At 38.5% G+C, this 27693-nt stretch overlaps 1 protein-coding gene across 1 annotated transcript in view; it reads left to right on the forward strand.

The window, feature by feature from the left end:
• The window catches only part of rev3l (REV3 like, DNA directed polymerase zeta catalytic subunit), a 334113-nt gene that overhangs the window by 285685 nt on the left and 20735 nt on the right, over positions 1-27693 (forward strand). The window contains exons 18-27 of the mRNA XM_028797593.2: positions 649-760; positions 4033-4148; positions 11831-11949; positions 13809-13927; positions 16051-16192; positions 18713-18957; positions 20084-20192; positions 21230-21436; positions 22994-23103; positions 23559-23673. Coding sequence (XP_028653426.2) covers positions 649-760; positions 4033-4148; positions 11831-11949; positions 13809-13927; positions 16051-16192; positions 18713-18957; positions 20084-20192; positions 21230-21436; positions 22994-23103; positions 23559-23673 — 1394 coding nt within the window. The remainder of the gene's footprint in view (positions 1-648; positions 761-4032; positions 4149-11830; positions 11950-13808; positions 13928-16050; positions 16193-18712; positions 18958-20083; positions 20193-21229; positions 21437-22993; positions 23104-23558; positions 23674-27693) is intronic.

The raw sequence follows: 27693 nt of genomic DNA on the forward strand, positions 1-27693 counted from the left end.
CCATTTTCAAAATGTTTTCCTGCATTATCGAGGTTAAGAACTATTAGTAGTGACTAAGGACCTCAGTAACCAACGTGATTTTTGATGAATGTGTTTAGCCCTAGAATGGTAAGTAATGTTAAAATGGCACCATCTTGTCATAAAGCAGTCAGGCAGATCCATTTACACGTGGCGGCAACACAAGATCAGACAGTGTGAAGGAGTATTACACCAAACTGCTCTGGTGAAGTAGACCTGAGATTTAAAAGAGAGCTGTAAAGTTACTAACAAATTGTTACAAAACCAGCACCGTTTATCAACTGCCTGTTAAATTAAATTTTTACTTCATGTTTTGCACTGAGTTACATCAACTTTGAAGTTGGCTGCATTCACAACTCCCAGTTTATGAATTTCTTTACTAATGAATAAAAGGATTTTCTATAAGAACACTGTATTTGATCAAAAACAAACAAAATTACAAGTAAAAAATGGGATGTGATATTGAAGTGTTAAAGTTGGACTAACTAGCTTACTAAAACCTAATGACCAGTCTGTTGGATTATTTTTCTTTTTTTCCCTCTATCCATTTTTTCTCCACTTTTGGTTCAAACAGTGGACATATGAAATGCATTCACTGTTTAATGTTTTCCTTTTCATTATTATGCATAGGTACAAGAGAAACCGCACCTCTCCTAGTGAGATCTGGAATCACTGGTCTGCAGGTTACCTATGCAACTGACGAAAACCAGCTGTTTCAAGAACTGGAGCATATAATCAGAAGGTGTGATGTTTTAAAAAGGTCTCAAAATAATTTAAAGTTTATTTTTGTGTTCTGAATTTAAGTGTAATGTGCAATGAAACATCCATTTGTATGCAGTTATTATTACGTTTCTTGCTAAAGCTTGTGCATTTCTATAACCTTCTCCTGGGGAATTTAAAGTAAAATGAGTTTCTGGAGGGTCTGTGAGCTCTCAGATATGGTTAGTGCATATCATGCTGGAAGTCGCCATTAGAGGAAGTGTAGTAGTCATGAAGGGATGCACATTTTCAGCCACAATACTCAAGTAGGCCGTGGCATGCAAGCAATGATTGATTAGTATTAAAAGGCTCAAAGCATACCATGAAAATATTGCCCACATCATTATACCATCGCTACCAGCAGAGACTGTTGACTCAAGGCAGCTAGGGTGCATGGATTCATGCTGTTGGTGCCAGATTCTGACTGAACCATCTGTTTGCCTCAGCAAATTGTGATTCATCAGACCAGACTACATTTATCCAGTCTTTAGCTGTCCAGTTTTGCTGAGCCTGTGACCACTGCAGCCTCAACTTTCTGTCAGCCTTGACCAGGTGTGGAACACAATGTGATCTCCTTCTGTTGTAACCCATTCAGTGTGTTGTACATTCTGAGATGCTTTTCTGCTCCCCACAGTTGTACAGAGTGGTTATCTGAGTTACCTAGCCTTTCTGTCAGGTCAAACTCTTCTAGCCATTCTCCTCTGGCCTCTTTCATCAACAAGGTGCATCTGTCTGAAGAATTTCCACTCACTGATAGTGTTTTGTTTTTGACTCCATTCTCTGTAAACTCTAGAGGCTGTTAGTGCTTGAAAATCCCAGGAGATCTGGAATCATCAATCTTAATACATAATTCGCCTGCCTCCTCACTCAATCACTCACTCCCGTCCGTCCAAAGCCGAATGCGCAGTCGCCTTCTGCGCAGCTGCCCGAAAAACCTTACGAGACCGACATCCAACCCCAACATTGTGGCAGGTGGCGGATTTACGGCCGCAAAAATTCAAAGAGAAAGGCGACTTCGATTAAAGCTCTAGAGGCTTGAAAGGCGATTTCGACTACAGCTCGAGGCCTAATTACGCATTCATTCAATACACCTATATCAGGTTTGTGGTGCTTATACTTATTACTATTCCATATTGTACTGGAACATTCATCATTCAATATTATACTATAGGCCTGGAAAATTCATCAACTAACAGTACAAGCCTGTACAGTAATGAGTAAAGCAGACTACAATCATTACAAAACAACTTCTTCGTTACTTATCATTTGTTCTTCATACACTGCTGACACAAACTCGTGCCCGTTTCATCTTACGTTGTCGAAACGGGCTCTTTGTCTAGTCAAGTCATAGTTGAAATCACTGAGATCACATTTTTCCCCACTCTGTTGTTTATTATGAAAATTAACTGAAGCTCCTGACCTATTCGCTGTTGCTGCAAGATTCTCTAGATTATACAGTGGAACCTCGGTTCACGAACGTCTCGGTACACGTACAAATCGGTTTACAACCAAAAAGTTCGCCAAACTTTTGCCTCGTTTCACGACCACTCACTCGCTATACGAACAAGCCAGGTTCCCTTTCGGTTTGTACATGTTCAGTCTCTCCCTGTGCATTTCCTGTGCAGAGAGCGAGAGCGCGCGACACACATACGCACACACACAGGCAGCGCGTGAGAGAGAGCCGTGCACACACACAGGCAGCGCGCAAGAGAGAGCCGCACACACACACACAGGCAGCGAGAGAGAGAGCCGCGCACACACACACACACAGGCAACGCCAGAGAGAGACAGACGTGCACACACACAGGCAGCGTGAGAGAGAGACAGACGCGCGCACACACACAGGAGCGCGCTAGAGAGCCACACACACAGGCGCTCCAGGCTCGCAAATGAGAGAGAGAGCAAGCGAGCGAGCGAGAGAGGGAGGGACGCATAAGGTAGAGAAGGCTTGTTTTTGTTTTCAGTTCTGTTTACAGTGATGGGTTCGTAGCCTGCATTGTTGCAATGTTACTTTTCTTGGTGGTTTATTAAATTACGGATTTTTCAAATGTTCATTTTTTCCCCTGTGCTTAAAACTCATTAAAAAAAAAGTGTTTTTAGCGAGTGAGCGAGTAAATCTGCAAAAATCTCAAGTAAACTTTTTTCACGTTGTCATTATGGGGTGTTGTGTGTAGAATTCTGAGGACAAAAATGAATTTAATCCATTTTGAAATGAGGCTGTAACATAACAAAATGTGGAAAAACTGATGCGCTGTGAATACTTTCCGGATGCACTGTATGTGTGTGTGTGTGTGTGTGTGTGTGTGTGTGTGTGTGTATATATATATATATATATATATATATATAATATGCACACACACACACAGTATATAATATGGACACACACACAGTATATAATATGGAAGGGATATTTTATGCACTGCATGCCTTCATATATTGCTTCATGTAAGCCCTCCAACACCAGTAATAGCTGCAAATTTATCAAGATACATCTCTGTCAGCCTAGTGGAGTTGTGAACTATTCTTTTTGCAGATTTCCTGTTCCATAGTTAAACCATTTTGGAATTTTTTATTTGTTCACTCTTAGTTAAACATTGTGTTTTCAGGCATCATCAACTAAATTTTTTTTTAACCAGTTTTATTTTTTTAGCAGACCAGTGCTGGTTTCTTTTCAGTGGTATATATGCTTTGATTTTTCTGCTTGCATCTGGTCTGTGAAAGAGAACAATTTTGCCACATTCACATTGACACTTAAATGGTTTGTTACAATCTTCGGTGCACTTGCTGGTGTTTTTTTTTTCTTGACAAATCAACATAAAATTAAACTTTAACATACATGTAAGGGATATTAGTGGTTCATGGAAAATCTTGTTTAATGTTGGTTAACGAAGTTTGTAGCTTACTCAGTTTTATTGTTGGTCTTACAGACTGTCAATTCCCAAGTACTGCTAACTGACTCATTTGTGCAGATAAACAAGTCCCAAGACAGACACCATCATGTTCATGCCAGTGGCACACCATGAATAAAGCAAGAGGATACCTTATTTCCCCGTTTAATTTTTAAATGACTATGGCAGCCATACCAGCAGATTTTTCTTAAAATATGGTTTAATTTCTCTGTTGAACTGGGCACCCAACACACAAGCTAAGATTTACATATTTGGTGCATTAGTGTAATAGCAATATATTGCAATTAAAACTTGTATAAAATAAAACCTTGGATGTTCCAAGTTCAATAAACTGTATTGCTTCTAGGTATGATCCAGACGTATTGCTGGGGTATGAGGTTCAAATGCACTCGTGGGGTTACCTTTTGCAGAGGGCTGCAGTTCTCAATGTTGACCTCTGTCAGCAGCTTTCACGAGTACCAGGTAAGTAAATCAAGACTTCTCACCCTTAAATTGTTGAAGTTTATCCTTTTGTGAGAAGCATATCCTTTCTAGAAAATGTGTTTGCTTATGTAGCAAATGAGAGCAAGTTTCATGTTGTATAACTCATGAATCAGTAGAATACTCTGAAGTCCTTTTACCCTGGTTAAAATAAACACATTTGAGGTATTGTCGGAAAGGACAGAAACTTATAACATCTCTAATAATGAGACAGCATTAAGAGTCGCTACTATAAAAACTCTTTGGTGTTAAAAATATATTTCAGTTTTTCATGTGCGTGTTTGTCCATGTGTGTATGTATATATGTGTATTATGTACATATATACATCCATCCATACATCCATTTTCCAACCCGCTGAATCCGAACACAGGGTCACGGGGGTCTGCTGGAGCCAATCCCAGCCAACACAGGGCACAAGGCAGGAACCAGTCCCAGGCAGGGTGCCAACCCACCGCAGTACATATATACATATATATATATAAATGTAATAATAATAATAATTCATTACAGTGCTTTTCTCTAAATATATCTATAATAATAAAAGGCAAAGCCCTCACTGACTGACTGACTGACTCACTCACTCACTCACTCACTCACTCACTCACTCACTCACTCACTCACTGACTCACTCATCACTAATTCTCCAACTTCCCGTGTAGGTGGAAGGCTGAAATTTGGCAGGCTCATTCCTTACAGCTTACTTACAAAAGTTAGGCAGGTTTCATTTCGAAATTCAAAGCGTAATGGTCATAACTGGAACATATTTTTTGTCCATACACTGTAATGGAGGAGGCGGAGTCACGTATCGCGTCATCACGCCTCCTACGTAATCACGTGAAGTAAAAACAAGGAAGACATTTACAGCACGAGTCACACGCGGGAACGAAGGTAAATGACGTTAATTTTTGACTGTCTTTTAATACTGTGTAAGCATACATATTAACACATGTGCAATTAAACGTGTGCATTTACGGGGTGATTTCTCAGGCTTAAAAGCTCACCTTTTATCAAACGCGGGAAGAAAGGTAACTGATGTTGTTCACTGTCTTTTAATACTGTGTAACCATACATATTAACACATGTCCAATTAAACGTGTGCATTTACGGGGTGATTTCTCAGGCTTAAAAGCTCGTCTTTTACTAAAAAGGTAAATGCAAAACTATTTTCAATCATTTTATTGAAACGCTCCCGTTAAGGATTGCAATAACATATTCGCAAGATAAAAGAACGAAGTAGGGGGAAATGGAGGAACAGCCGCAAACAGCGAAGAGCAAAAAATTAATTAAACAATTGAGAACGGAGCGAGTTAAGCATACAAGCATGTTCATAAGGGAAACAAAGCACGGTGTAAAACGTAAGTTTAAATTAAGTTTATAGAAACGCTCCCGCTGCGGATTGCAATAACATATTCGCGAGATAAAAGTTTAATGAGAAGACACGAGGTATAAACGAACCACACGCCGTGGCGCAACGTTAGGGGCAACAGTTTCAACCATTCTATGATCTGCTTCTCGCAACTGAAAGACGGCACATGGCGGATGTTAGCCGACTTGCTGACCGCAACGTTAGGGGCTTCAACTATGGCGCTGACGCCACATCTCAGTGCCAACACTTTACAAACTGTACTTAAAAGACACGCCCTCCTCACTGGACAGTTAAAAACACCAATCAAACTAACGATGACATCAAGTATTACCCAATCAAAAGTACGAAAGGAGGCATCTTCATAAAATGCGTGTGGGATGATTTGCATGAGACGCTGCTTTAAAAAAAAAATGATTAAAAAAATACGGGATAAATCTCGTCCAGTATTGATTCAAAACGGGACGCGCAATTTCATTCTCAAACGCGGCACGATTCCGTATTTTAAAGGACGGGTGGCAACCCTACACTGCCAGGTAACCACCCATACAATCAGATTGTGATTCAGACTAGGAATGCAATGAATGTAATTACCCCGATCTACATACAAGGCGAAAGTCTTGCAACATTCAAAGATGATGGTTTGGGATAAGTACACCATACAACATAAAAGAGCTTATGAAGCCTTGAACCGAAAAAAGCAAGATCTCAGAGATCGTAAAAAAAAAAAAAGGAGGTAATGTCGTTTTACTCGCTGTACATTTTACTCAAACATTACCAGTTATTCCACGAGGGAGACCAGCAGATGAACTCAACGCGTGTTGAGTAGATATATATATGTGTATATATATATATGTAGATATATATATATATGTATATATATATATATATATATGAGTATATATATATATATATATATATATATATATATATATATATATATATATATATATATATATATATATATATACACAGTACTGTGCAAAAGTTTTAGGCAGGTGTGAAAAAATGCTTTAAACAAAGAATGCTTTCAGAAATATAAATGATTGTTTATTGTTATCATTTTACAAAATGCAAAGTAAGTGAACAAAAGAAAAATCTAAATCAAATCAATATTTGGTGTTACTACCTTTTGCCTTCAAACCAGCATCAATTCTTATAGGTACACTTGCACAAAGTCAGGGATTTTGTAGGATTATAGTCAGGTGTATGATCAACCAATTATACCAAGCAGGTGCTAATGATCATCAATGTCACACGTAGGTTGAAACACAGTCATTAACTGAAACGGAAACAGCTGAGTAGGAGGCTTAAAACTGGGTGAGGAACAGCCAAACTCTGCTACCAAGGTGAGGTTGAGGAAGACAGTTTCATGTCATGGCAAGATTGAGCACAGCAGCAAGACACAAGGTAGTTATAATGCATCAGCAAGGTCTCTCCCAGACAAAGATTTCAAAGCAGACTGGGGTTTCAAGATGTGCTGTTCAAGCTCTTTTGAAGAAGCACAAAGAAACGGGCAACGTTGAGGATCGTAGACGCAGTGGTCGGCCAAGGAAACTTAGTGCAGCAGATGAAAGACACATCAAGCTTATTACCCTTCGAAATCGGAAGATGTCCAGGAGTGCCATCACCTCAGAACTGGCAGAAACCAGTGGGACCCAGGTACACCCATCTACTGTCCGAAGAAGTCTGGCCAGAAGTGGTCTTCATGGAAGAGTTGCAGCCAAAAAGCCATACCTCCGACGTGGAAACAAGGCCAAGCAACTAAAGTATGCACGAAAACATAGGAACAGGGGTGTAGAAAAATGGCAGCAGGTGCTCTGGACTGATGAGTCAAAATTTGAAATATTTGGCTGTAGCAGAAGGCAGTTTGTTCGTCGAAGGGCTGGAGAGCGGTACAATAATGAGTGTCTGCAGGCAACAGTGAAGCATGATGGAGGTTCCTTGAACGAACGTTTGGGGCTGCATTTCTGCAAATTTAGTTGGAGATTTGGTCAGGATTAATGGTGTTCTCAATGCTGAGAAATACAGGCAGATACTTATCCATCATGCAATACCATCAGGCAGGCATATGATTGGCCCCAAATTTATTCTGTAGCAGGACAACGACCCCAAACATTCAGCCAAAGTCATTAAGAACTATCTTCAGCGTAAAGAAGAACAAGAAGTCCTGGAAGTGATGGTATGGCCCCCACAGAGCCCTGATCTCAACATCATCGAGTGTGTCTGGGATTACATGAAAAGACATGTGAAGAATGTGAGGAAGCTACATCCACTGTGGTTAGTTCTCCAAGATGTTTGGAACAACCTACCAGCCGAGTTCCTTCAGAAATTGTGTGCAAGTGTACCTAGAAGAATTGATGCTGTTTTTATGGCAAAGGGTGGTCACAACAAATATTGATTTGATTTAGATTTCACTTTTGTTCATTCACTGTATTTTGTTGATTGGTGAAAATAAATGATTAACACTTCCATTTTTGAAAGCATTCTTTGTTTACAGCATTTTTTCACACCTGCCTAAAACTTTTGCACAGTACTATATATATATATAGATATATATATGTAATGTGTAGCTGGAAATCCAAAAAGGGAGAAAATGAATCACGGTATCTTAAAATATTATCAGGAGTCATCATCAGTGGAAAATGATTAGACAGGAATTCAAGGCAATATATAGCAAATAACGATGGGAAGGTAGGTGGAAGTTGAAGGGGCGGGTGTTAATGAGGTGGGATTTGGAGGGTGTTTGTCATAAAGTCTTGTTTATTATGTGCATGTTATTCTTTTTAAGCCTGCATATGCTGTGTTCATGTCCAAATGTCTATTAATGGCATTTTCATTGGATAACAAAGATTCAGCCAGTTCTCTGGCTGAATGTGTGTCTGGTTAAATTTGTATGTGCATATCATAGAGACCGTGGGTCCTTCCTTCTGACAGCATTGCAATGTTCCTGAATACGCATTGTAAGTGTTTTTGATGCGAGTCCCACGTCCTGGTTATGACATTAACCTGCAAATTGCAGGGAAAACGTAGGGGTTGGTGGCAGGATTGGCACTCCAGCCATTGTAAAAACTTCACACAGCTCCAAAACGTCAGACAGGACTCCTTTCTGCCTCTCTGCAGAATAGCTGAGCTGCAGCTACATATAGGTAACTCCTCAGGAGTCTCTGCCCCAGAAGAGTCGAAACTGCCAGAAAACCAACAGGGTCAGGCCTGTTGGGAATCGGAACTGGTATAGGGCCGAGACATCACCTGCTGCACAGTAGCACTCTGAACCCAAATTAAGGCGGCCCATCCGGGTATGCGTGTGGAACAGCTTGTCTCTCCAGCATGATGATCATCTTCCTATGCTGTTAGAGGAGCTACGTAAACTCCTCACTTCAGTGGTGGCACTCTCTGAGGTAAGCAGACATGGGACTGGCCAGATCTCTGTAGATGGTTACACCTTTTATTGGTCTGGTCACTCTGATAGCTGTCATAGTCAGGGAGTAGCTGATGTTATCCGATGTCACTCCTTTCATCAAGCATATTGTGAAACTCGGATTAAGGCACTCTCTGGGGGCCTTGTCTGTTCTCTGTGTATGCTTCAACCACAGTGAGTGATGTCTCAGTGAGGGAGAAATTTTATTTGCAGCTTCGCTTGGTGGTTGATGGGTGCCCACAAAGCGACACTCCTCTTGTCATGGGTGACATCACTGCGACCACTGGCACTGACGGGGCTGACTATGAGGATTGTGTCAGTCCCCTTGGGTCTGGTGACCATAGTGACTTTACAAAAGGTCAGGGGACTGTGGATCAATGGATTCTGGTTCCAGCACCCTGAGCCGCATCATTGGACTTTGTACTCCAGTTCTGGTGGTGTGAAGAAGGGGGTTGATCACATCCTAGTGGGCAGGCGCTGGAGGCTTCTACAGAACTGCAGGGTCTACAGAAGTGTCCAGTTTATGAATTCTGACCACTGACTTGTTGCTACTCTGAAGATCCAGCTTAGGTCCAGTAGGTTACCACCTACTAGGAAAATGAGGTTGGACCTGTTCAGACTCCAAGATCAGGTTATTTCTAATGCATGCAGTTTGTGTGAAGAACTTGCAGACTTGGGTGCAACTGCTGCTCCTAATGTGATGTAGGAGACCTTTCATGACAAGACCCTGAAGGTTGCTGACGGTTGTGTTGGTGTTGCTGGTGTTCCCAGAAAGGCTGTTCATCTCACAGGGCACCCTGGATATCATCGAGAGGAGCTGCAACACACGGCTTGGTGGCAACTGTGGTCTGTACCAGGAACTGGGAAGGACAGCTGCAAGTGCTCTGAGGGAAGATAAGGATGAGCTTGTTAGAGGAATCTGTGAGCAAGTGAGTTTACAAGTGACTCACTGTGCTGGCTACTTTGAGCAGCTGAGTTCTCCGGATATTGGACATCTCTGGGTCCATGGTTCTTGAGGCTAATCCTCCAATTAGCTGTGAACCACCCAATCTCACTGAGATTGCACAGGAGGTGAACCAGCTGAGGGTAGGGAAGGCTGAAAGGATCTGTGGTATCTGGGATGAATTTCTGCAGGCTGGTAGTAAGGCTGTACTCCTTCCATTGCAAGCAGTCTTTGCTTCCGTTTGGGAGACAAACACCATCTCAACTGACTGGAAAACGGGACTTGTCGTCCCTATCTGGAAAGGGAAGGGTGATCGCCTGAATTGCCGTAACTACAGGGGGATAACACTACTCTCGGTCCCAGGTAAGGTCCGTGCTAGAATCATTCTCAATAGTATCCATGATCACTTACTTGGTCACCTACCAGCGACTGGAGCAGTCTGGTTTTACTCCTTAGAAGTCTGCCATCGCCCACATCCTGGCACTGAGTGTTCTCATGGAGCACAAACGCAAATATCAGCTGAGTTTCTTTTAAGCGTTTGTCGATTTTTGGAAAGCGTTCAACTCAGTTGATCAAGCTGCCCTGTTGGGACATCCTGAGACTTGGCGGGATCCCCTCAATGTTGCTTCATATCACTGCTTGCCTGTACACTTTTACAGTGCTGTGCAGAGTGGAGGTGTAACCTCTGCGTTTTTTCCAGTTGATTCTGCGGTTCATCAGGGGTGTGTTCTTGCTCCTACTCTGCTCAATGCTTGCATGTACTGGGCATGTGTTGGGACGGATTGTGGGGTCCAGTGTCCATGGAGCTTCTGTTGGTGAAGAAGGATTCATTGATCTTAACTTTGCCGATGATGCTATGATCTTTGCAGGGTCAATGGAGGCTTGGCAGTGACATTCATGTCTCTTGTGACTCCTTCCTATGAAGTTAGTTGGTGGATTGGGAGAGCATGAGGTTGTCATGAGGTCGCTGGAAAGGGGTGTGTGGTTCTCCCAATATCTTTGCAAAAAGATGAAGGTCCAAGTCTTTAGATTTCTGGTGCTTTCTGTTTTGCCATATGGTTGCGAGACATGGACGCTATTTAGTGACCTGAGATGAAGACTGGACTCCTTGGGTACCGCTGGTTTGACTTTGTGTCGCACGAGCGGTTGCTCGCCGAATCCCGAATGAAACATATTACCTGCAATATTTGGGGAGTGTCAGTTACAAAAAATGGGACCATGTGACATGATTCCCTGAGGATGATCCAGCTCACAGGATCCTCAGTGTTGAGGACCCAAAACAGCTGAACCACACCAAGGGGACGACCACGTAACACCTGGCTGCAGCAGATAGATGGTCATTTCCGGGGAGTAGGACTGGACCATGTGTCTGCATGTGGGGTTGCCAACCAGGATCCAAAGCTGATTCGTCATGTGGTGGGTGTGGCAATGTGCTGTACCAGTGCATGCTCCCCAACCTGATCAGATCTCACCTCGTATACAGCTGGGCATGAAACACGTGATATGTTGTTGTGTCTCTGCTGAACATGCACATAATAAATAAGACTTTATGACGAACAGCCTTTGAACCCCACCTTATTAATCCCACACACACACAATAAATACAAATAAATAGTTGCCCTTGTCTTTATCTAGGGCTGTGATTTTTTTTTTGCTTTCTATGTCAGATATCATGAGGCAGTCTAACAAATAATGTCAATCAAGTGTAATCATATTAAGATACTAATTGTTTGTCACAAACCTCCAGTTCAGATGTGTTTACAATGTATAATAAAGCATTCTATAAATGAGTTTATGCACTATTTTGTATAGCATTAATATAAACTTAGTGTCTGTTTGGTTAAAAATCAAAATGTTTTCTTTTTCAGTTTAGTTTCAAGCCTTCTGTGATACGGTGGTAATGGGATTCATTCTCTATATCATTATTACTTTGTAGGTGATTCAAAGGAAAACAGGTTTTCCACAGATCTTGATGAATATGGCTCCGATACCATGTCTGAAATTCATATCATAGGCAGAATTGTTCTAAATATTTGGAGAATGATGAAGAGTGAGGTAAGAGCCACTATCAATCGATACGTGGAGAGGTAAGGACTGCTGCCTCATAATCAAGTGGGTGCCGATTTGATCCCGGGTCTTCCTTGCATTTGCCATTTTGAACAGTGAGCTGCTATTATTGTTGCTATTCCATAATAAAAACATTTGAATTGAGTTTAACATCCATCCATCCATTATCCAACCCGCTATATCCTAACTACAGGGTCACGGAGGTCTGCTGGAGCCAATCCCAGCCAACACAGGGCACAAAGCAGGAAACAAACCTCAGGTAGTGCGCCAGCCCACCGCAGGGCACACACACCCACACACCAAGCAGTTATATTCTTCAGTTATATTCTTGAATAAAAGAGCACTTGTTATACCTTTTGTAAAAGTGTTTTATTTGATTTTGGACTTCAGTCTTCACACATTATACACTTCATATGAACATTTTGTCAATTATTAATAATAGTAATAATTCATTACAATTATTACATTAACATGAAAACGTTTCTGTTTTAGTTATGTGTTCAACATTTCTTTCCTCACATTTCTTGTCTTGCTACGTTTACACAGATCATTGTAGACAAGGAACACACATGAAATGTATGTATTTCAAGTAATAATATATTATTTACCCTATATAATTCCAGTCACCTTATTCCCAGATAAACAGACTTCAGCTCTGGGTATTTGAGTCTGACTTGACTTCAGCTGCCTCGGTGGGGGATGAGTGAGTAGGCTGCCTGTTGCCAGTGCTGATTGACTCATTTGCAAAAGAAAGACGCAGAAGACAAGGTGCAAGGGAATTTAAGGTGTCCTGGCATTATGACCATTTTCATAGGCTTCAGGGATTCTAGTGTTAAGCGTATGGTCACCTTTAGAGTTCTCAAACACATACTAATAAGTAAATGTGTTTTACAAACTTAATTATTTGCAAATCACCTGAAAGTTAAATGGACTGAACTAAGGAAGCTACTGGTGGAAATGTATTATGACTGGTATGTTTCCATTGGAATGTGCCTTGCACCATCAGATCTAGGGGGACTTGCATGTTAGAAATGGAGGCACCTTTCAAACAGCAGTGGATAGAAGCAGTGAAAAGATGACCCATAATGCACTGGAAAATATATAAATTTGTAACAATGGAAAATATATAAATTTGTAACAATAGAAAATAATTAACCACTGCTTTTACCAGTCTGTTTTCCTTTAACCAAAAACATCTATGAAGTGATGGTATTGGTATTTATGCAAATTCCCATATAGGAGTCCCATATAATCATATTTTTGAAGAAGCAAATTACACTTTAAATGTTCAGCCCAGTATGGCGTCCGGTTCTGTGAGATGCTAAAATATGTACTGTGTAGTGGTTTAATAGATGACTGTAAAATGGTGTGCCTGCGAATATGTACTTGAATATGTCCTATGACAATACTGCCCCTCTATGAAGGGCTGTACCCAGTCTCGGCATAATGAGCTCCAGCTCACTGTGACCCTGTAACCAAAGACATAGCTTCAGTAACTAAACATAGATGGACCTTAATGGAGACTTGTTTGTGAGCAGTTGATGGTATGTACTTCTAATCTTTCTGGAAAAAGGTAAGAATTAACATTTAGTAGACAAAGGAGATTTAAAAATACTGTATGTAGGGTTTTTTTGGAAAGCTTTGGATCTAATGTTATTAATTCAGTTAATTGCTGAAGCCTTCTGCTAGTGAAGAAGATAGCTGGCTGCCAAATATTAATTACCAATACTGTATAGTTCTTTTTCAAGAATGTTACATATAACAGTCAAATAGCTGCCTAATATCTTGTTAGTTTTTGCTGGATTCCTGTACAAAGTATCATTCATGCAAAATGTTTATGATTATAGGTGACACTAAATAACTACAGTTTTGAAAATGTGGCATTCCATGTGCTTCATCAGAGGTTTCCACTTTTCACTCCTCGTGTTCTTTCTGACTGGTTTGATAACAAGACTGACATCTACAGGTTGGTTTTTTTCTTTAAGTAAAAGTGTTTTTTCTGTGAATTAATTTAATCTGATAGTTGGAAAGTTCAAGTGTTTGTTCTTCTCTGGTTAAGGGCAGTGTTATAAAAGAGAGGTTTCACTTTACTTCGTAGGTAATTTACACTGTTCTTCATCCACAGTTCATGGGTAAGGAAAAGTAAGCCGGAAAATGTAATTGTGCAGAGTGTTTTGTCTTTAGTGATTGTCTCCACATGCTGCTCAGTAATAATTGGTTAAACTTTGAAGGACATAGATGGTTGTGAGTATGTTATTAGCTCCCTTGAACTTACAGTGTATGATTTACCAGTCTTTTGAGCACAGTCGGAACTAACTTCTAAAGTACGATAGCTAATTTTGTTGACAGTGAAATGGCAGTAAAATACACAACTTAAGATGATTAAGATGATTACCTGGATGGTTGTAGTGTTGAAAGAAGTGGTGTGGCAGTATCAATAGTGTGCTTTCTTTCAAGATTTGAGGCATTGTGACATGTATCAAAATGCAGGTGATCTCCTTTGGGTTATACTTGCATAGAACTACTGTTTTAAAGTGTATGAACAACTATAGTGACACGATAAGGCGACATAACTGTCATCAGAAATTTCCAAAACAAATAAACTCTGAATATTTATCAACCTCCATTTTCCCATAGGATATTTGTGTCAATTCCTAATGACAGCCTCCTGAAATGTGTAAGCATCACAAATAAAATTGAATTCATAACACATTTAACCTACACATACTCCAAATTTTTACATCATGTATTTATTGTGTAACTGTCTACAGGTGTCTGTTTTACAGGTAAAAAGAAAATAACAATGAAAGATTAAGAGAACATTAAAAAGAATTGGTGTGTATTCTATTATGATAAGCATAATTACAAAGCCTTTTGAACACAGAATGTTTAAGTAGAGTGGAGCATGAAGCCACATAGTCATAGTTCCAAGAGACTGCATTTGAATGCTGGGGAGTTTGTATAGTATCCATATTGAGCTTTCTGTTGCTGCCTTAGTTTTCTATTACACAGCCAATTAAAACTGAATGCAACTGGAATAGCCTCCAGCTCCACACAACTCCAAAATTAAGTAATAAAAGTGGATGGATGGATACATTTATATTCACATTGAATAAAAATAGCAAATACAACACCACAGTGAAATAAAGTAAAAAGCAAATACAGACTGATAGAAACCTTTACTTTCAGTGCTCATATTACTAAGTGTGTTCTTTGATGCCTACTGTCCCTGAGTGTTTTTCCAAGTTTTTTCTAAATCCTTCTATACAAAGGCTCTGAATGACCTGTTAATTTTTAGTATAAAAACTGAATTCTACAAGTCATGCATGATATTTGTTATGTTGATTGTTATTGTCTTGTAACATTATAAAATGAGTGTGAAGTGGTGTTGTACCTTGGCTAAGTTAATTTAGTGGTTTTTTAATTTGATGATAACATTAGTCACACCGGAACAGTCAGGTACAGTGAGGAGGAATGTCTAATTATAAAAGATCAAGTTACAGCCAGAGGTCCCAATTAACATTTTTCAAACATAAATATGTCAGCATTACAAAAATACAATATTACTGGTTGACTATTGGTTTACTACTAATCGCTTTTTTTCAGTCTTTGATTGTGCTGCTTCCTCACTTAGTGTTTATTTGTTCAAAAGAAAAAATGTTAGCTCCAAAGTCACTTAAATCTGTATATTATCAATTTGAGAATACTTGTGCAATTTGATCGTTCAGTCACTAATTCTTTTTTTTTATATTTGTCACCATGAATATCATAAAACAATTTAATGTGCTGCTGATTTTAAAAATTACATAAAAGCTGGTTCGATAGTACTAAAAATGCTTGATAACAGTTTTACTATTTGTATATTCTGTTTTAATCGTTTAAATCGTATGGCAGTTTTTCTTTATTGATGCCCTGTACCTATAGCTGTGTTGTCTCATGATTTCTGTGTTGTAAAATATTTTATCTTTTCACAAGGTTGTTATACCATAGAATGTTTAAACTGTCCGAAATGATTTAAACAAAAATGTTCCCTACTTCCCTAATCATCCAAGTGTGTGTAAACACTACTAAGAAGGCCTTTTGTTTCAGATGGAGAATGGTAGACCACTACATCAGCCGTGTCCAGTGCACCTTGCAGCTTTTGGAACAACATGACTTAATTGGGAGGACAAGTGAGCTTGCCAGGCTCTTTGGAATTCAGTTTTATCATGTATTGACAAGAGGTTCACAGGTGAGCTCTGCTGCTTCTCTTGATTGTTCTGTTGTTTTCTTTTCTCATTCATTTCTAATTACATGTTCCTAAGTCTCAGTTTTGCAATGTAGTAGGTAATTTAAAATACAGTACACACCCAAGATTCGTGGGGGTTACATTCCTAGAGCAGCCACGAATTGTGAAAAACCAAAAATTTTGGATGCGGTTAAAAAAAATGCTTATTTTTATAGTTTAAACCCTAAATATGCCCCCAAAACACTTTGATCTAATTTCAAACTCTGCTTAATACATTACCTAAAAATAAAGAATGTAAAGGTAAACCTGTATACTGTACTGCTATGTCTCCCGCAGTGCTAGAATGTAAAATACCGATGTTACCGCTATATTTACTGTAATTCATGAAAGTGCGTATTCCTTGCCAGAAGCCTTAGAAGGTGCAGGACATTTGCGGCGACATCTTGTGGTTTTAACCCTTAAAACTGCCACATACTTGGGGTTAGTGCATCCCTGAACGGCAAATACTTTTTTGCTGCACTTTTTAAGTAAATGTCACAATTCACAAAGAAAAAGTGAAATTTTAATGGAATACATTTTTTTTTCATGCAAAGAGCATCACAATTACTGCAACACTGATCATTTTACACACTGCTAATGAACTGTGAAAACTATTTAAAAAACTACTGGAACAATATGTACAAGGTGCAACTGACACCATGGATGAAAATCAGTAAATCACCAAGCCAACTGCACTTGAACTGGCTGCATGCAAGCACACAGGGGTAAGTGCTGATGCTTGCAGGCTAGTCTAGTGCAGCGGCTCAATCCCAGGGACAGTGAGGCTGCAAGGTGTCAAGCTTGGGTCACAGAATTGCACAAAAACACAGGAGATTATAGAGACAGGAACTTTACTCAAACACTTCAAACAAACATGTCTCTTTCAGAAGTAAAACAAGCTCAGTATGCAGTTAGTTCTTGATTAAAGAATAGACAAACATCATAGGGGAGCACAACGGGAGTGGGACTTCCAACAGGACCAGAGGATGTCTGGGGGAGGAGAGAGAAACAAAGCAATCAGCCAAAAAGGACAGGTGCTGTTCAGGCTTTTAAGTAAGTGTAGTGCGAGAAGCATATCACGTGACAGAGCAGCCGCAAATAAGGGAGCAATGTGAAGGTAGTCGTCCATGTCCTCTAGGGGTGCGTTCAGCCTCCCTGCTCATAAGGGGCTGGCAGTGGTAGTGAGCTGGCTGCTCAACGAATGTACGGCGCTGACTGATCAGCTCCTGCTTGCTCACAAATGGCACTGGGAAATGACTATAGCCGGTTGTGGAGGTTTAAGGGTTAAGAAGAACAAAACGGAAAACACAAGAACACTCAGCTGGAGATGCATCACAATCAATCAGCAGCAAGGAAAAATGAATAATCCCGTAGCAGTCTGGTGCCACTAAGATTCACACCGTCAAGAAGACAGTGATTTGTTTATTTTTATGGTGGAGATTCCAGGGATGCACCCACCCTTGGCCCGACCTGCACACACTCACAAACAGAGACAAAAACAAAGTAAACTGGTAATCAAACAGCAAATAAAGAATGTAATGAAAACAAATTAAATAAATGAAAACAACGATACTCACCCCTGTTCCCCTTACGGCAATTACACATTAAATACAACAAAGCACAAACAAAACACACACAGTAAATCATGAAAAACGTTAATGAAAAATGGCAACGGATGAAATGTAATGATGAATAATAGATAGTCCAGAGATCCGCATGTTGAATGAGAATGTAAGGATAGTCTTACCGCTAGTTCCTGAAATGGTGAAGACGGATGGATGGGTTCAGGAGCACTCCTTTCTTTGCAGGATGGCCATGAATCCACTTACAGTTCTCATGTACACAGGCAGACGCCAGACAATCCAGACGCCAACCATGAAACGATCCAGGACAAAACAAATAAGTACAGGTAACCCAACAGAAGGCAGACAGACAGGAACTTGAAACACAAATTACAAAAACTTTTTTTTGCTTTTGGTCACCGGCCCCCTTTTTAAAAGCCGCGCTGACATCCTTTGACTCCAACAGCCCCAGCACCCTCAGCAGAAGACCAATCAGAGACACTGCTGGGAGTTGCAGTTTCAAATTCTGTTGGCTACTTTCACCATCCCAAGCCGCGTTTTCCTCTACAGGTGCTTCCTGTTCTCTCTACAGTACAGTATTGCCATGAAAAAAGCCATAAAAATTGCAGAGGATATTTGTGGTTTCCACTAACAATTATTAGATAGGTTCTAAGGAAAAATCCGCAAATGACTAAGGCCGCGGACTCTGAACCACGACTTCGCGGGGGTCTACTTTATCTCAGTTTGTCATTAAACGTGTCAAAACAACTTTGTTACATGAACCACTGTAAATGCTGATCATATTATGCTTTTCATTGGTCTTTTGTTTTACACTATGAAGAAAGACGCTACAGTTTCTCTCTGAATGGTATGTGTATTTGTGGAATTTGTTTTATTTAATATGCTTTTTCTTAATTTGCAGTACCGTGTGGAGTCAATGATGCTGCGACTTGCAAAGCCAATGAACTACATTGCTCTTACCCCAAGCAGGCAGCAACGAGCACAAATGAGAGCACCACAGTGTATACCTCTTGTAATGGAGCCAGAGTCTCGTTTCTACAGTAATTCTGTCATTGTCCTAGATTTCCAGTCCTTGTATCCCTCTATTGTCATAGCCTACAACTACTGCTACACCACTTGCTTGGGTCATGTAGAGAATCTTGGAAGGTAAGTGGTTCTCTGCTACTGTCCTTAATTCATGTTGGACAAATTCCTTGAGTGAACCATGAGCAGTAAAAGTTGGCATGGAAGCCGTTTTAAATTAAGTCATTTTTTTCCGTTTAAGGTTGATTGGAACTTATTAGGTGTATAAGTACTGGTCATGAATACGACGACAGAAAGTAAAGATTTTGCACAGTACAAAGTTAATGAAGTATTAGAAGGTGCATTCACTCTGTGTGATGGTACATGTATTTTAGTGTACTTGCAGCTCTACTCTGCCCTCATGTGGCGTCTTAAAGATCTCCATGTCTACAGTACTCTGCCGTATTTTCATCTGGAAGTTGTCTTTCTTTAAATTTCTATTTTATGGTCCACTTAATTGAAAGAACTTTCTGGATATGGCAATACAAAATTTGTTGTTATTCAGACAATAGACCTTACTAGGGTGGAAAGGCAAAGTAGTCTGCTATATATGTGTACAGTTATAAGATTCTTTATCCTAACATGAACATGTCCTCGGTAAATTAATTAGTTCCTTTTCTTAAAACATGTAGCAATATTAACACATACTTCCAATGTAACATAGTGTTTAGTCACTAATTAATATAAAGTAAAATTTCCATAAATAATTATCATTTTATTTATAAATGAATATAATGTAAGCTAACCTGTGTCATAAAATAAAAATGTGGTCCACAGGGTTGCTACCCTTACAAAATGAAATCATATCAATGCAAGAAATGTAACATTTAGCCTTGAATATTTATACATTGGTATTATGTTAATTGGTAAATGACCTCAATGAATTATGCACTATTAGTGCAATTTATTTTCTGCTCTTTCTTATTTGTTTCTTTTATTTGTCAACAATCAGCAGTTAGCATTTTGTAGTTAGAACGTACATTCTAGTGTAAAAAACTGAATAAATCCTAAAGTAGAAGCATGGATTTGTGAAGAAAACTTCATACTTCTTACAATCTAATATTGCTTTAAAGTTCAAGTCACTGGCATATTTCGTCCCGTAAATTTAGGTGAAAGTCCCCCATCGTCATGATCTAAACAGCTGCTGCACTTCATTGCGCAAAGTACTGTTTACCTTTCATTTAATCTTCCTTTTTTTTCTGTATTTCAGTCACGATGAATTCAAGTTTGGCTGTGCATCTCTGAGGGTTCCTCCAGACTTGCTGTGCTTGCTTAGGAATGACATCACGGTGTCTCCAAATGGTGTTGCCTTTGTTAAGGTATTCCAAATTTTATTTTTAATAATAAGTAAAATAATTACAGTTATAAGTAGACAGTATAAAAGTACTGTGAAAAAGTAGGTTCATCCTCCTTGAATCATGTGATGTTAAAAGACATAACTAACAATCAGCTAGTACTTACCGGGTCATAAAACTAAATAAATCTGACCTCTGGTAAGAGATTGTAGTGTATTATTATTCACCCGAAAAAAAAGACAAAATACAGAAGCCATGTGTGAAAAGTATATCCTTACTACATCCATATTAGACGTAAAGGTATTTATGAAAAGGTGCTGCTGTCCAAGTGCACTTCATTAGTAAGAAATTAGTATAAAAGCAGAGCCTCTGACACTTCAGCCATAGTTGTGGTAACAACATGCCAAGAACAAAAGACATCTGCAGTGTCAGAAGTACATAGTTTTGTTTGAAGCCTCTTTACTATCCATTGCGTGGACAAACCTAAAACAATAGTGATAGAAAAAATCTGGTTATCTCTGTGGTTCACATGCGCATAGATGCCATTGTAGAAAGCTGCTTTTGTTTGTAAACAGCTTATTAAAGAGAATGAGTAAAATATAGAAAGAAACAGGATATGCAATGAATGAAATTACATGATAATAAAATGCACAAACACTGTTTGGAACAATAGTCACCATAAATGAAGATTATGACAAAAATGGAGCCTGTGTGACTATTCAAAGTTTCATAAGTGATCAAGTTTTACTGATGTAAGAAAAAGTTCCTGCATGTCAGCTGGTGTTTGAATTTGGCCACATGAGTGTTTTTGTGCTCAGACTGGCATCTCATTCAGGAGTACCCATTGCTGCTTTCAAATGCTTTTATTCTTTAAGCCTCTGAAATGAATATGCACATAAAGCAACTGTATGAATGATTTTTTTAACAGCCTTGATGTTGTTAATGCCAAGCTTTTTTAGTGTGTTCAGGCATGTTTAAATATAATTTTTTGTCTTTACATCTATCTAGTAGAAAAGTGTGATGCTCTGTAAACTTAATGGCCACTTGCTTTTTATTTAAAGGCATCTGTTAGGAAGGGAGTAATGCCCAGCATGCTAGAAGACATTCTCAACACAAGAATCATGGTAAAACAGTCCATGAAGGCATATAAGAATGACAGAGCCATCACTCGGATGTTGGATGCTCGACAGCTTGGTCTTAAACTCATTTCCAATGTCACTTATGGGTATACTGCTGCTAACTTCTCAGGAAGGATGCCATGTTCCGAGGCATGTATTACATATTTATCCAAATAAATATAATTTCCTCATAGATATCTTCTTGAAATGTATCATTGTGTTAAATAATATATATTGCCATTATGCTTCCTTTTCAGTGTTACATTAATGTGTTTAATTATTCTTTAATCTCTGAAATCGGACTGTATTTAATGTTTAATAGTGTCTTTTAATCAGTGTGGGAACCTATGGTTTACAAAAGTCAAATGACCACATGATCACAGCATTAAGAATATACAGCACAAACTCCAGCAGGAGTTAACAGTTCTTTTTACAAATTGATTTTATTTTTAATTTCATTGCAGTAGACTGACTGCAAGCATAGATCAGTAGTTGCTGAACGGTTAAACTTTAATCAGAATTGCTTTATATTAAAACCTGTTCCCACATATTAAAGGCATCTGTGTTAATTCAGAAAATGGTTTCTTCTATGTGGTTTCATGAATTTTAATTTAATGGATTAACTTCTGTCTGCAAGATTAAACTGTCAAATGAAATGTACACTTAGTTGTCAGTGTTCCTCTGATCTGCAAATATTATTTATTTACACGGTCCCTTTTAAAGTTAAACATTCACATGACAGAATCTCTTGAAACATTTAAAGTTCATCAATCAGAATCAAAGCACTGACATTTCCATCCTGAATAGAGCATGCATTCTCTATCTCTCTGCCTCTGAGTAGTTACATGGTCTATACTACACTCGTATTAATTCCTCCAAAAAACAGTAATAATCAGATAATAATTACAACTACACATTAGCTTTTTTAAAACATTTTTGAAAATGATGGGGAATAAATATCACAGTAGGGTAATGACAAGAGTAATCATTATATTAATACAATATACAAGGGTAAATCAAACAATTTGAAAATTACATGGTAACCACAAGGGATAGAAGCTGGCGTAATACAACAGGTTCATAATGGCTTATGGGTAGTTCAAACATGCACGGCACAATGCTCTGCCACTAGTCTAGTTGAACATGTATGGTCCACTGCAGGTTGAACAACATGCCATAAATTTCTTTGAGTAGAGGGAGTGAAATCTGCTGAAATTCGCAGAAGAATGTTGGCTCCGTATGGATGAGAAAACAGTGTGGCTCAACGAAAAGTATATTAATGGGTGGAAGAACAAGTGTAATCAATGAAGCTTGATTTGGACAACATTGTTACAATGATCTGCAGCAGAAACACTGATGCATGCTGAACCAATATAATTCACTTTGGATTTTGTTTATTTATAAAAATGTATTATTTTAACCAGGAATACTGGGTTGGTTATGTTGAAGAAAATATTAAGATAAGGTTTAAAAATATTTATCAATAAAGTTTACAGCAGTAATGGAAACTATTTAATGTGTGTAATAAAATAGATTTCAGTATTTGGAGTAGGAAGCAGTTATAGAGATAATAGAAGTTGAACATGTGGAACCAGATCATCAAAACAAAATTATTTGCATTTTTTAAGCATAAGTGAACTAATAATTGTTGCTGTAAAGTCTTTGTTTCATTCCTATTCCAATTGTTTGTTTTCTGTTCACGTTTAGGTTGGTGACAGCATTGTTAACAAAGCCAGAGAGACACTTGAGCAGGCAATCAAGCTGGTTAATGAAACAAAGAAATGGGGTGCTCATGTTGTGTATGGAGACACAGACAGGTAAGCATTGTTGTTGTTTTTTTTTATTTTATTTTATTACAAGATCTTATTGATAAGGAGCATTTCTTAAGATCTGCCTCTGCTGTCATGTAGTGGTTTTATGATTATAACTTCATCTAAATGGAACGAGTGTAGCCTTCTTGTCAGTCTCTTTTGAACAGCTAGGTTGAAGTTTCATACACCAAAAGGTTAATCTATTTAACAGATTTTGTGAGACGGCAAAGGACAATTTTAGGGCCTTTACAGAAGAACTGTTCAGGCAGGGACAAACACAAGTACTTGATGTACAGTAGCCTGTTTTCAGGGTGGGTATGAAAACTCAACACCACTGACTGGAAATTGAGGCACATAATTGCAATATTATTATTTATTAATATTTGTATTATTTATTTTTATAGCTACTTAGTGTTGTCCATTAATAGAAGAATCACAACATTTTCTTTCTTCTTCCGCAGCATGTTTGTGTTATTAAAAGGTGCCACCAAAGAGCAGGCTTTTAAAATTGGGCAAGAGATTGCAGAAGCTGTAACATCTAGAAACCCCAAACCAGTCAAATTAAAATTTGAAAAGGTAAGATGAGTGAAGCAGCATTGTTAGTGTTTTTAGTCACTCTTTTAGGAACAGAGTCAAAAAAGTTAAGTTTTTCAGCTTAATGTGATGCTGTCATAATGGCCTAGAAGTACAGAAGTCATCCTGTTCACCCAGTTGCCCTGTGTATAATTTCCCTTGTTTTTGTTGGGTTTAAATTGAGAATTCAAGTTTCCTTCTACATACTGAAGACGCATTATCATTTCCATGAATGGGTGTTTGGAAATATCAGAAAAAAGTAATTACAGATGATTCTGGATCCCATCGCACTATGATGAAAACACCAAGCACATGAATACTGTATCGCTCAAAATGTCCTTCTCTAGGATATTTGGTGGCTTAATGTATTGAGATGGGGAAAGTCACATACTCTAGCAGCAGCAATATTAAGTGTAAGCTTCCCCCATATACTCTTTTGGAAGTGGTGAGTTTGTGCTCATAAGATAGTAGATTGACTGTGTTGTGACATTTTTGAATCAAGAGAAAATTCATCAATAAATGTTAGGCACATACTGTTGAACAGCAGACTGTGATAGAAAAATAGTAATATAAAGTGTGTGTATGTATGTATATATATACACACACACACACACACTGTGTGTATATATATATATATATATATATATATATATACATATACATATACACACACACAGTGGAACCTTGGGTCACGAACGTCTCAGACCACGTACAAATTGGGTTATGAACAAAAGGTTCACCAAGCTTTTGCATCTGTTCACGACCACACACTCGGGTGACAAACAAGCCAGTTTCCCTTCCGGTTCGTACGCGCTGATGATTTTCACACGTGTTCAGTCTCTCTCTGTGCATTCCCTGTCGCTACCCGATCTGCGTGCCTGCCCAATTTGCGCACGCAGGCATATTGAAAGCCTAACATGCCATAAAGTGTTCATGCATGCGTTAAACAGATTGGGCAGCACTGTAAAGTGTGCGATGGCGTAGACTTTCAATACGCACGCGCGCACGGATCGGGCCGGCAACAGGAACCAGGTAGTGACACCGCATGCGCTTAATGAAAAAAACAAAAATCCACTGTACGGCACGGCACGATCTGAACTGTGCATGCCCATTCACAACTTGACATTACGGTATATTCATTTTAGTTCCACATTAGTTTACCATAATGAAAATATTCATCCTGCAAAATAAACGAAGCAGCTTTCGTGGCGCAATGTTGACGTCCAAGGTTCGCTCACCGTAAGGGGACGCATAGCTGTGCACCCCTGATGAGCCCCAATTAGGGCGAAACACATGTTGTGTACTCCTTGTATTATTTGGCAGGTACTGTGTGTGTATGAGTGTATATAAGTATGTAGTGCTTTTATTTTTCCACTCACGTAATAAATTGTATAAAGTCCCCTTTCCATTTTGATTTATTGTTGCAATTTCCTTCTATGGACAAATTGCATTTTTTTTCAAATATCTTCAGATATCAATTATTATTAATAAAATTGCCATTTGTCTTAAGGCATCAGGTTTACAAAACCTAATGTTGCCAACCAGTTTTATAGAAATAAATGGTCCTTTTTCAACAAAAAAGAATTAACACTGTGTTTGCATTGCTTTGTGCTGACTGTCCCCCTTAGTGTTAACTGTGACAGTCCAGTTGTTCAGATTCTTTAATTCGTTCTCAGTTGTGCAATCAGATCAGATGCTGAAGGAATCAAGAGTATAAATCCACCGGTTCAAATCCTCATTTATTCCAATGGCTATTAATCTTACAAAGAAGTTTAATTTTACACTCAGACTTAAGTGAGTGAGCTGTTATTGCTTCAATTTTTTTATAGTAAGTGCTTGCTGCTGTAGTTCATATTTGTAATATGTTTGTTCTTAGTGATGTGTTTTAATGTTGTTTCAAGGTGTCTTTGTAAAACCCCCCTGAGAAACCAAACTTACGACAATAAAACTGAACTGAATTCAACAGCTGTAAAACAAAATATTCGGCAGTAACTGAACAGAATTTAAACAGCATGAAATAGTTCAGTTTATGGTGAACACCATGTGGACAGAGCACAGTGATATTCTTTCTTTCAACTTTAATCAACATAACACACCGTTGTTTGTGTGCAGATTTCATCTCATGTGAATGGTTTTATTCACCTATATTGATACAGAGCCATTTCATTTTTATAACTTTAAAAAAGGAAATACCATACTTTTTCATAAAACTAACAAAAGTGAAAGATCTGTGAACAATGTTTGTCAAAAAAAAAATTAAACACAAATATATATATGAGAGTAGAAAATTCAGTAATCATAAAGATGTATAAATGGTAAATGCATTTAACTAGAACACAAATACAATGAAAATGGCCAACAATGGGGAGGTGTTAAAAACTATTAGAGAAAGGGAACACAAACATATTTACAGATTTTTACCTTGGTATTAAAAAAATGTTAGCCAAGGTTTTTTCAAAAAAGGAAAAATGCTACTTTAGCTTTCTGAACAAGATACTACTCAGAGTCAAAGAGTTATTATCCAGCAATATTCTATAAAAATGTGTTCTATTTAAACTGACATTTTTCCTGATCTGTCCCTTAACATCAGTAATAATATTTCTATATCACCTTTGATTACAAGTGTTGTTCAAATTGCTCTACAAAAATATACAGTTACAAAGAAAATTGAAGGCATTATAAAAATAAATAAGAAGCAAATGGAGGGGTCCTTGTCCTTTGTAATAAATACACTGCCTGGTCAAATAGCCGGGGACAAAGACAAACTTGCAGCCTTCAAGGATACTGGAAATAATAAACCTCTGGGGGTCCCAAGCCAAAGCCTGCACAGCCCCCTCTGCACATCCCAGCATACATAATTGTGGCCGTCTCAGTCCAATCATAATTCCATTTCAGGACATCTTGTGAACTTTTCTTCTCTCCGGCATCACAGGCAGTTTGAGTTGGTGTAACAGACAGTGGAAATGCAGGGGGCACCATTGCAATAAACTGGAAAAAGACAACAGACAAACACAGCATAAGTTAGTGCCCAGTGCAGATTTTATAAACTGTACACAGTACCATTTCTAATCTATTACAACCAATGCAAATTGGAAATTTTGAAATGATCGACATTTGTAGCCTGACATTTCTCTATTGAGAAAGCATTCCAGATTTTGTTGCATGCGTACAGAAAGCTGCTGGTTCTTATGGTTGATCTTGGAATAAAAAGCAAAGCAACGTTTGAGAAAAGAAATGTTGGAAGCAGACACTCCAAAATACAGGCTGGGTCTAAAATACTCAAAGCCTTCTAATTATTTAATAGAACCTTGAAATCAATTCTATGTGAGACAGGCAGCCAGTGTAATGAGACCGAGACAGTTTTCAGAAGAAAAAAAACCAAAATAGGCCAATACCTCGTGATCACTTTGCAAAGGCACAGCAGATCAGAGCAGAGGTTGAGATGGAGGATTCTAGAAGTGCGGGCAGGAGGACCAGCCACTACTTCAACAGGGCCCACATCTCTCCTTCCTTCTTCTTAACTGCTTCCCCATAACACGGCCAGACTCTTCTACTTCACTGTAACTGTTAAAAACATAAACGCAGTAGATATTCACTCACAGAGTTCAAACATTAATAAAGTGTACCCTTACTTCTTGTTCTGCCTCCTTTCTTGGTTCACCTGCAGGTCAATTATTACCAAAGTAAACCATCACAATAGATAAAATTCTGCTTAGAGTAAAGTCCAACTAATAATAATAATTACTGTGTTTTTTGTTGGATTTTGAAAGAACCCCAACTTAATTGTCATTATATGGAGCATCATTTTTTTTTCTTTTACATTACACATACAGTAGACATTATGTTACAATCTCTGCATATCAGAACTTCTAATGTGATGTGCTCAGGTGTCATTACTTACATGAAAACATCTTTGTTTTTCTCTCCTGCCTTAGTTTTGTTTTAATTTAAAATTAAGTCACGGCTCTTTCAAAATCCAACAACAAAGCGCAGTAACTTAAGAAAATAAATGTTATTTTGCAA

The sequence above is a fragment of the Erpetoichthys calabaricus genome, chromosome 3 (assembly GCF_900747795.2).
Source record: "Erpetoichthys calabaricus chromosome 3, fErpCal1.3, whole genome shotgun sequence".
Taxonomy (NCBI): Eukaryota; Metazoa; Chordata; class Cladistia; order Polypteriformes; family Polypteridae; genus Erpetoichthys; species Erpetoichthys calabaricus.